The following is an 11,569-nucleotide window of genomic DNA, read 5'->3' as shown; positions in this document are numbered from 1 at the left end:
TTTTTTTTTTTTTTTTTTTTTTTTTTTTTTTTTTTTTTTTTTTTTTTTTTTTTTTTGAGGGAAACATTTTTGGTGGTGGTATTCACATTTGACATAGTAACCTAATAATAAATAATAAGTATACAGCATCTTATTTATTTACTTTTTTCAACAAAGATTTATCTGTCACATGAACAATTTCACGCCATAAGTTCTTTGTATTTATTTATATTTTTTAACGTTTTCATAGTACACATAAAAACGGTTAGGGCTATTCACAACACATGCATTCTCTACATATTGTCTAAATGTGTTCTTTGTGCTTCATAAATTCGTTATTGTAAATGCATTATTTGTGTATGTGATTCGAGAAGCTATTGTATAAATATTTTACTTAAAAATTTTTAATTATTTATTATTTATAAAAAAAATTGCGCCTTTTTGTAACTGACAAGTTGCTTAGGTAAGAAATGGTGCATTTGCATTATGAAAATTGTTAAAAATTGTATTTAAAAGTTTTGCAACAAATTGTGGTGACTAAAAGCGTTTCAAAAATTGTTGTTTTAAACTTAGTACTAAAATATCAGCGCTGTAAATTAAGCTCTGTTAATTGTGAAAATTCAATATTTGTATACGAAAGTAATGTAATATGTTTTACATGTTATTTTTTACAAAAGCGTGTTACTTGAGCAATTAATTTATTTTTCTTTCCAATTGCGGTATTTTAAAATGCTCGGGGACACCCACCTAACTGGATTTGTGAACGCACTCATTGGCGTTTTACACTCTAAATGACTAAATCACAAACAACTTGCGTCAACTATAAATATTTTAAATAATTTTGAACAACAACAAAACTAAACCACAATACTATCACAATGAAAAACAAAATTATAAAAATTAAAATAAATAAACCTTATTTGCATACAAACCACCCCGTCCGGCTTTTGTGGCTTCGCTGTCCACGCATTTGCTGTTGCTGCTGCTGCTGCTTCTTCCTACTTTTCGCTTGCCACAATAAATTTGCATTTTCATAAAAACATTGCAATTTGTAAACAATATGTAAATGTAATGATTTTATTTGATTGATTACTTTCTGTTTGCATATCTATTCAAAAAAAAAAAAACAAAAAACAAATGCAAAACGTATATAAATTTGAAAAATTAAAAATGTGTAAATATTCAAAAAAATATCGTAAATATATATAAATACAACAATCAACAATCCTACACACGAAAAATACAAAAAAAAAATTGCAAAAAAAAAATATGAAAAAATCTACCAACGAACCGTACGTTTCGTACCACTGTACTCCACCCGATTTGCATTGCACTTGACTTGTACGAACCGAACTTCATAAAAACAAAATTTGTAAGTAATTTTCATAAAATACGACTTCGTACTACATAACTGTTTAGCCTAACCAAAAAACACAATTTGCTGTGTTTATTTTTTCCGCCTAATTTGTTGTTTATGTTCTTTTTTTTTTGTCTTTGTATAATCCCAAATTTAATGCGAGCTCCCAATTGTGTATGATATCATGTGATATGCACTAAAACGCAATGAAAGTCAATTCGATGTGAAAATATTTGTATTAAAAGATATATATTTAATTCGCATTCTACTTTGAAGTAAAGCTTTTTAAAGTGTCAGTGATAGATGTGACTTATGTGATAATATTAGATTGTCAGTAGCGAACATAAATGTCTAAATTATGTCTAATAAGTAATAGCGGTAAATAATGACAAAAAATAATATAGAACTTAAATTATAATAAAAAAAGCAATATAGAACTGAAATTATAATAAAAAATATAAAAAAATATTAATAAATTTTTTATGAATAAATACAAATTTTAAAATAGCCTACCTTAAAGCCCCATGATATTTGATTAGTTCCTACTAACCTAGGAATACTTAACCGATTGCATGCAGGTTCTACAAAATTTGTGCAAATGTGGTAATAATATTTCCCCAAACTTAATCCGGGCGTACTCCGGTGTGATCGTCCTGACCATCACTCTGTTCCAGAATCGGCAACAACAGAAGGGCTACTCTCTCTGTCGTAATATGGCGATGACCAACCCTGAAATGGACGGTGGAGAATAGTAGACGGGCCCTGGCACCTACAGATTCTAAAAACGAGAACGAAAATTGATCTATTCCCATGACCATAACACTACCTTAAGGAGCGCTGCTTCGATGGCATATCTCCAACAGATTCCTCTTCAGTTCCATACCATCTTTAATATCGACTCCGTGGACATTACAGTCATATAGATATTCTCACTATATGTACCAAATTTGCTTTTTGGAATAGGCGTACTGATGCAATTTTCATAGAATTTTTAATACATACCATTTATAAAAATTCTATAAAGCCTTACTTAAAAAACCAAATATCTCGAGAAGTATTAATGATAGCGATTTTGACTTTTAAATTTCCTACAAATTTGTCATGTAAATTTTTTCTATAGCTCCTGTCATTTACGAGATATATACAAAAAAATGCGAAATTCTTGGAAAAATCGGGTTTAAAGGCCCGTACTACCTCGCCGGTGTGAGTTGCGACTTTGTTGCACTGGGCACTTTTGTAGAGTGAACAATTCTGAGAAATATGCGTCTAAAGTCAAAGCGATGCCATAAAATACGAGGTGTATTCAAAAAGTATCGCGAATTTTGTGTTTTGTTCAAAAGTTATTTATTTATTCATGAATATCTATTTTGTCCCCTTCAACGTAATCCCCATGAGATATAATACACTTGTGCCAACGGTTTTTCCAATCTTCGAAGCACTTCAAAAAATCTTTTTTTTTTTTATCTTCTTCAGCTCCTCCTTCGATGCCGTCTTTATCTCGTCAAGAGAAGCGTAACGTCGTCCTTTCATGGGCCTCTTCAGTTTAGGGAACAAGAAACAGACACACAGGGGCCAGATCTGGGGAATACGGTGGCTGCGGCATCATTAGTATGTTGTTTTTGGCCAAAAAGTCGCGCACAAGCAACGATGTGTGAACAGGGGCGTTATCGTGGTGCAAAAGCCAATTTTTCTCACATCTTCTCATCCTTCTGAGAACATTTTGTACCACCGATAAACGTTGCTTCGGTCCAAAGTCGCTTCTCCGTATGCCATAGTCAACATTCGGAATGCGTCCGCGCACTTAATTTCGTTTTTCACATAAAATTTGATACAGGTTCTTTGATCCATTTTTTTGAATAGGTAAAAATCGAAGACGATCCAAAACACATACAAGCAAAGCAGCTGTCAACAATTAAATGAATATTGAAAATGGCCGAGCTTGTCGGCATAAGTGAGAGACATGAGTACCAACAAAACGCCGCAAAAAATTCGAAATTCGAATATACATAAACCGCGAAAATTCAAAGTTCGCGATACTTTTTGAACACACCTCGTACCTCTGATCTGTAGGAATTTAAAAATAAAAACACACGATTGCAGTGTATTTTCTATGAAAAATTTTTACAGGCCTTGGTCCAGTTCCTAATGTTAATATTAAGGGCTAAAATTGTCGGGGAATTTTTTTTAGGGTATTTCCAAGGAAATTTCCTTACGGGACTGAAAAAAATTAATAGTTCAAAAAAAATTAGCATGAAAGAACAACTGATTGCAGTCAGTCAGAAAAGACTGGACGGATGTTGTTGGAAATCGGACAAAATTCCTTCCGTGCTCAGAGTTCTCAGGAAATCACAAAGTTATCAAAGGAGCCCATTGCTCTGCAACAATGGTTGCAGATTTTTTCTTTCCTACAATTCACTACATTCATTAATCAAACATCAACACTTTGGTGTTTTTGAATAACCACCCTACTGAAAGTAAAACCAAATCTGGCGGCTGTGTCTCTGCCCACATACCTGCGAGAGAGATGTAGGTGGGTAGGAGCCGTTGGCATTGAGTCATTTTGTAATGGGTTGCGAGGGCACAGCGGAATCGCAGGTGACTAAAACTGCTGAGCTGACAATAAAAGACACCCTAGCCACGCTATCAGTACAATGATATATACTATATATATATTACTTATGTATATCTGACAACGGCAACAAAAAATTTTATGATGCATATGTATATGTACATGTGCAATACGATGTAGTGAATCGTAAGCAATAAAAAACTCAATTTCGATTTTTTTGACGATATTTTGTTTTGCATTTTAGGTGACGATTTGTACATATATTTTTTTCTAAATATGTAAAATATCTAAAATATTATTCATGATAATAAATATATAAAATGAATATATTACAATTTAATAAAATTTTCAATTTAATTTTTTACTACTATTTTCGCTACTATCGCTATACTACAAACTTTTAAGTGAAATATTATGTCATAAAACACTTTGTTTGTCTATAAATAAGTATTTGTGGCATGCAATCCAATTACCGCCTCAAAAATATTTCAAGTTTTTTATGCATTAATTGTGCAGCTTGTCACAGCTCCGTGTTACCCCACTACCCGCTGCTATTATTTTTCACCCACCTGTCATTTTGCATGTCTATTTGCATACACTATCTTTGCCGCCGTCCAATTAAGTATATTGAACTATATATGCTCTCTATATAAATATGTATATACTTACGTGTTGCCTCTATGCATGGCTAAGTGTAGAGTGGCATGTTGCATGCTCCAAGTTGTAAGTACCCAATACTAAATACAGTTTTGTGTCATTTATCGTGCATTGTTTTTTTTTTCCTTTCCCTTTTTATTTTACTTAAATTGACATGCATACACATTTGTGTATATGTATATGTGAATGTGTTTAAGTGTTTATCTATCAGCTGCATCGGCTTTTCGTGTTCGCTTACCGCCAATGTTGCAACAAGTCAATCCAAAGTGCTGAACTTGTTGACTTTTCGTCAATGTTTGTCTTTGTATTTATATAAAACTTGCTTTTTGTTGTTGTTGTGATTTCATGTTTACCAAATCGTTGTCACATTCTTTAGACAAGAACTAAATAACAACTAAATTTCTGTTAACAAACAAAAAATATTTATGAAAAAAAATTGTACTCTTGAAATGAGGGTATTCACAAATACATAATGAATGGATCGGTGGACATATTGGAATATTTAAGAAAACTCGCTTCAAAGTACAACACCGGACCCGGCAGCATGGTCTCAAAATAAAATATTTCATGCAGCCGTCATCATAAGCACTGTGAATACCCTCGTTTCTTATTTGTTGCCCCGTCTTAATTGTGTAACGGCATATTTGCACATTTATTTATGCCGTTATTTAAACAAACAAAATTTATTGCTATTCACGCTGCCGTTCCCTCCGCTGTTGCAATGACACGACGCCTCTGCAGACGATGAAATGGTAGGACTTATTGAGGCCGCCGAGAAAAAGGCACCGGAGGAACTAACGGAGGAGGACAAAATGGCCTTGCTGGGCCGTCCCAAGTTGGGCGAGGTGGTGCGTGCCGAGCTGCGCATCAAGGAGAGCAAAGAATTTAAGGTGAATAAAATTAATTGTGTTCAATAAAACTTCCGTTGCAATGCTTTAATTGAATTTTTCCCCTCTCTCTCTCTCTCTCTCTCTCTCTCTTCCTCTCTCTTTCACTCTTGCCGCGACTTTACACCGCCAGAACACTGTGGATAAATTGGTGCAAAGGGCGAATGCGTCACTGCTGATTGGCACATCGTCGTGGAAGGAACAGTTTGCGGATGCGTTGACGGTAACTGCTGGTAAGATATATTACTAAATGAAAATTAATGCATCGGCTTACATGGCTGTAAATATATGTCACCAACAGCAAAGATTTTGTACTTTGCAAATTTTCCCGAAAAACAATTTTAATAAAGAAAGAAGAAACAATATGAATAGACTATAATAATTTTACTAGCGATATTTCGCTCCAAAAGGGCAGTCCGATGGGTACTTAGCCTCACTGCCAGCGTAGCCGCTGTCAATGCAGTTGTATTTTTCATATAACTACCAGACCTATTTCCTTCGCTTCTTATTCCATTACAGTTTATACAGTCGCGCGATAGGTCGTCGCCTTGTCTAAAACCTCATTTGCTATCGAACAGCCTGGTGAGGTCCTTCCCGTTCCGTATTAGTTTTGGGGGGATACCAAATTCGGAGATAGCGCCATAAAGGCAGCTCCTTTTTGTGCTGCTAAAAGCAGCTTTGAAGTCGACGAAGATCTAAGCCACTCTGCTAAGGTCCAATCAGTTTCTTTACGATGAACTTTAATCTTTCACAAAGTACGCTTGATAGAAGCTTATAGCGATGTTAAGGAGAATTATCCCACGGTAGTTGATTATGCGTTCGACTGGCCATAATCTATAAGAAGAAGCTGTTGCATGTTCCTTATCAGATCTTCGCCGCCATATTTGAATAGCTCGGCCGACAATCCATTAGATGCCACCGCTTTGTTGTTCTTAATGTAATTGCTATTCCAACTTCTTTTTGGTCGGGACTGAATTCATTTCAAGGTCCATTGATATAGTATATGGTTCGATTAAGAAATAAAGAAGACCAAATAATTACAAAAATCCACACATTTGCCAAAAAGTTATAAGAGACATTACTAAAAGGGTTTACCTCCCGGGGGATATGAGGTATAGTATTTCAGAACCAACGTTTTTTCTCGAACTTCGCTCCACTATATTCAAAGCCCATGATGATATACTATAAGAACAAGAATATAATAATATATTATAAATATCCTAACCTCTTCATTATCTTTAGGCGATGATGATGGCAATGGCGATGGTGGTGACGATGATGGGCCTTCATCGCCTTCATGCTTCGATTACATATTACATTTCCTAACGCTCTTCTGGAAAATCTTATTCGCCTTCATACCGCCAACAGGTGAGTATCACTACACAAACACCAAAAACTTCGGCGAGCGCATTTGCTTGCATAGCGTTTCAATTACTTTTGAATTACCCAAGTACTTGTTCCTAATTGAATTTCTCAACTCCGCCATTATTATACAGATATTGCCAACGGTTATTTGTGCTTTGTTGTTTCGATATGTGGCATCGGCATGGTGACAGCACTAATTGGTGATGTGGCATCACATTTCGGTTGCACGCTTGGCGTTAAGGATGCGGTAACGGCGATTTGTTTTGTAGCGCTCGGCACCAGTTTGCCAGGTAAGTGCGAATTCCTGTCATGCCTCTCTCACGCACACCTACCTGCTCACACTTACGCTCTGTACGCTCTAAATTTCGTGAAGGCACAGTTATTGTCTGTAGTTCTAGTTTATGCAGTTACTTACTTATAGCTCATAACGGTACATTACACATAATATTCTGTGATTTCAGATACATTCGCCAGTAAAGTGGCCGCCATACAGGATAAGACGGCCGATGCGAGTATCGGCAATGTGACGGGTAGTAATGCAGTGAATGTCTTCCTTGGTATCGGTGTAGCGTGGACCATGGCCGCTATATACCATGAATCGCATGGACGGGCCTTCAGAGTGGAGGCGGGCACGTAAGTTGAAATGGGTTTATTTTTATCTGGGACAAAGTATATGGTTCGATAATATATCTGTTTCGATATATTTAAGCTAAAAGAGTGTTATTGAGACTGAGTTGAGAATAGTCAATTTGGTCAGAGTTAAACTATAGCCGACTGTGATTCGCCATTTGTATAAAGTTAACAGGGAATATTGTCGGTACGTCTGTTTTTATATACGCGTACTAGTCCCTCAGTTTATGAGATATCGATCTGAAAATTTGCACAAGTTTTTTTCTCTTCACGAAGCAATTAATTTCTTGGAAGCGCCGATATCAGACTGCTGTAGCATCCGTACTTTTTTTTATTTGACGAAATTTTTAATGGATTATTGCTTAAGACAACGCTAGAATCGGCTAAGAAATTGTTCAGACTGGACCACTATAGTGTATAGCTGTCATATCATACTAACTGAACGATCAAAATTCAGTGCTTGCATTGAAAACTTTTTCATTTGGGGAGCTACATATTCATGAAATATGACATGGATTATTTTCTAGGACAACAGTAACATCTCTGACGATACATACAAAAGGACCGATCGTTCGGTGCAACCGAAGTTAACGTTTTTCTTGTGTTATCTGCTATGTTTGAGCTGTGCTTTCTAGTAAAAAAATTATTCACCATGATTATTGTGATACGAGAAGTGGAGACATTATTCTTCTTCCGCTATTTCTTCTATCTCTTTTGGTAATAACAGACTTTTTTGATAGCAGTAGGCAGGTGTTTATTTGATTCGCCACTACCTAAGTTACATAATGACAACATGTAACCAATTATTATCTACGAACTCAGAGTCCACAATACTGCTTATTTATTATAGAAACCATGGTGTCATCCGAAAGTTTTATAACCCAAAATTTTTTCACTTACTTTCCAAAGCTTGGCTTTCTCGGTGACGCTTTTCCTATCGGGAGCCTTGATTGCCGTGTTCCTGATAATGTATCGACGTAAGAAATCCATAGGTGGCGAATTGGGCGGCCCGTCACCACAAAAATATATACACAGCGCCATTTTCTTCAGTCTGTGGCTGATCTACCTAATAATGAGCACTTTGGAAGCGTACGAAGTCATCCAAGGATTCTAAAGGAGCACAAAACACAAAGGTCACAGATAGTATGGATATAACTACACACATACATACTTACATGCAAACTTAGCTACTTACTATCTTCTGAATAGCCAAAACCAAAAACTAAATTAATTAACATAAACACACACACACCCATACAAGCATATAAAAATACAAATATAGAGGCATACAATATACAATAAGCCTACCTACATACATACATGCGATACTAATGCATTAGGTACAATTTAAACTGCATAAAGGACATGAGTTACAGGAGAGGAAGGAATAGAAATATTTGCGATTAAATAGAAATCTTAAGTGCAAAGTTATTTTACAAAAAAACATTTAATAAAAAATGTGTTTGACAAAAAATTATGCAAATATAACTACAATCCGCACTGTCCTTCATTAATAATTATGAAAATGAAACAGTTTAAGAAACCGTAAAATTGTAACTGCAAGTCTCAACAGGAGTTGATAGCTCAGCTAAAACGATTTCATAAATATTTGTAAAGAAATGGTAGGCTAATAGTAAGCTAGTGGCTGGAATAAGGTTAGGTTTAGTCACAAACTTGGAGAAGATACCGTTAAGCTCTCTACTTAGCCGATTGCTTAATCGACATGTGTAAGCAGACAATGAGCAGGTCTTGAGTTTGATTTGAGCGGTGCTTCACGGAAATCTCTTAACATTTGTACTATTTCGAGAAACCTTTGGCTAAGACTCTCTCAAAACTGAATTGAAAAACTGTGTTGGACGAAATGGCTTATTGTGAAGAGATTTATATACGAGAAATGTCAATTAAGCAGAAGGTACTGAAAAGCGACACCACAAGAACTGGTGCTTAATACGTAACGAAATGTGTTTACTAAGTCATCAAAGCATCGAAAGCGATATAGAGAAGAACTTAACTCGTCAATCCCCGCGTCACAATTAAGCCCGATAATAGTAGTTTTGACTCTCTTGAAAATATTTTGTCGATTTTTTCTTTGGAACGGATGAACATCAAGCCGAAGAAATAAAACAATTGAGTTCACTCTCCTAGAGTCGGCTCTTTACTAACCTATCTTAACTATGCGACAGCTTGAAGAACAACCAAAACAGTTCTTCCATTTAAACGGTAATCCTTTGTTTTGTACAAGGTTTAGGTACGCTCAGCTCGATTTGAGGTAGCAGCGCGCAAGTTTTGAGATCCAGCATGAGGTTACAAATTTTTTATAACTGGAAAGTGTTTTTATTGAGATTAAAAATGTGCTAGAGGGAATCTGAGGCACTTAAGTTTGAATCGAGATCGACGACGAAGCAAAACTTTAAAAGCTACATATTTTCAATTAAGCCGTAACGTTCTAACTGGCTGTTAAGCTTATAACGGAACTTTTAAATAATGTTATTTAATGATAGTTTTTTGGCTGAGGCTGTCAACTTTTTTTTGAACAAAAAACACTCGCACATAAAACCACTTTTCTAAATAAAATGTCTAAACGCAGATTTCTTAAAATCCGAACAATCGCAAGAACTAACTAAAGCTAAAAAAGGCAGGATATGGATTGAAAAACAGAAAATAGCAAGAACTTTCTAAAGCTTAAAGCCTTAAGGTAGGATTGATCTGGCTTGAAATACATGGCAAATTTAAACAATATAAGCACAAGCGACGCAAAATTTCTAGCAAATACAGAAAACAATAGCAACAATTTTGCAGTAAGGTAGCAACCATAGTTAAAGTAGGCAGCAGAACGAATGTTAACAGAAAAAAACAACAAAAATATTATTAAAAACTATTACTAGCAAAGCGAAATGCATAGAAAAATTAGGAAGAAGCGATGAAGGGAAGTCCAAAATAAATATTGCATAATGAAGAGAAACAATCATTGAATTATTGTCTAAGAGTCCAGGCAATATTTTACGGAACAATTACATAATTACATGCATTGAAGCATAGGCGCATAGGAGCATAGGCAGATATAGGCTAAACAAATAGATAAAGCATAGTTAAAAGTAGTGATTCGAAAGCAAATTAAAAGAAAAATAAAAACAAAATGAGCAATAGCGCGCGATATGTATGTATGTAGCAAGGATGTTCAGCGGTCATTTTACGCTGTGCCACCATGCACAGTTATACTGAAGTACTTTAAAAATGTAAACGAAACATCAAGTATAATTACAACAATAAACAAAAGAGGCAAAATATGCAATAAACTTGTATTACTAAATTTAATTTATTTTTATATATATTATAATGATAATGTAAATGCATACATATGTAATTAATAATGTAATGCAACTAAGTTATGCCATTAAAGATATACAGAAACCCAAAAACAAAAAAACAAGAAACAACAAAGTAGTAAGAAATTGAATACCAAGCAGGAGAGGAAACATATTTGCAGAGCGATAGCAATTTTTAGAGAAATTTTATTGTTATTGTATTATTCTTATATTGTATGTATATGTAATGTGTATGTAATGTTAATTTAGTAACAAATTGATAATGCGAAATGTGAAGCGAATGCAAAGCTGTAGTAATAAGCAGAAGAAATAAGTATGTGCAAGAAGACTACACTTTAACGAAACGGCAGCAAAGAGAGGAAAGCAGTTTTTAATAGAAATAGACAAAAACAAATATTGTAATGATGCCACAAGATGCCGTTTAAATACAGGGCCTTCCATAATTAAACGATTTTTAATATGTAATTTTTATAAATTTAAGTATTAATTGTTGCAAAGAAAAGCCTACATGTTTTTAGATAATTTTTCTTGTAATATATATGTATAAATTGAAAATAATATAGAAAATTAATTGAAATTGTTAATAGTTTTTATTATTATAATTTTGAAATTAATTTGCGTGCAGGTGACTTAAAATTTGTTGCTTAAAAGAATTTCTTATTATTTTTTGTTTTATAAGATTTCATGTGTAAATCGCTCTTGAGAGAGCCGCATGATGAAACATATGCTTTCAAGCTTTCACTTACTAAAAGTAGCAACAACTCTCATTAGTAACAGCAGATGGAGTGCAAAGCTTTCA

The 11,569-nt window shown here is 34.6% G+C and overlaps 1 protein-coding gene across 11 annotated transcripts in view; it reads left to right on the top strand.

Moving 5' to 3' along the window:
* LOC108966430 (sodium/calcium exchanger 3) overlaps window positions 1–11,347 on the top strand; it is a 137,485-nt gene extending 126,138 nt beyond the window's left edge. For 9 of the 11 annotated variants that reach the window (XM_018929369.1, XM_018929408.1, XM_018929333.1 and 6 more), the window contains 6 exons: window positions 5,304–5,452; window positions 5,583–5,682; window positions 6,692–6,817; window positions 6,946–7,104; window positions 7,276–7,447; window positions 8,354–11,347. In XM_018929369.1, the coding sequence (XP_018784914.1) occupies window positions 5,304–5,452; window positions 5,583–5,682; window positions 6,692–6,817; window positions 6,946–7,104; window positions 7,276–7,447; window positions 8,354–8,558 (911 nt within the window). In that variant the 3' untranslated portion in view covers window positions 8,559–11,347. The remainder of the gene's footprint in view (window positions 1–5,303; window positions 5,453–5,582; window positions 5,683–6,691; window positions 6,818–6,945; window positions 7,105–7,275; window positions 7,448–8,353) is intronic. The other 2 variants (XM_018929414.1, XM_018929400.1) reach the window with 1 other exon arrangement.
* The last annotated feature ends 222 nt before the right edge of the window (window positions 11,348–11,569 follow it).

This window comes from Bactrocera latifrons, unplaced genomic scaffold, assembly GCF_001853355.1.
Source record: "Bactrocera latifrons isolate USDA-ARS-PBARC rearing strain unplaced genomic scaffold, ASM185335v1 scaffold_10, whole genome shotgun sequence".
NCBI lineage: Eukaryota > Metazoa > Arthropoda > Insecta > Diptera > Tephritidae > Bactrocera > Bactrocera latifrons.
The sequence above is the reverse complement of the archived record's forward strand: the minus strand, read 5'-3'. Positions and strand labels throughout refer to the sequence as shown.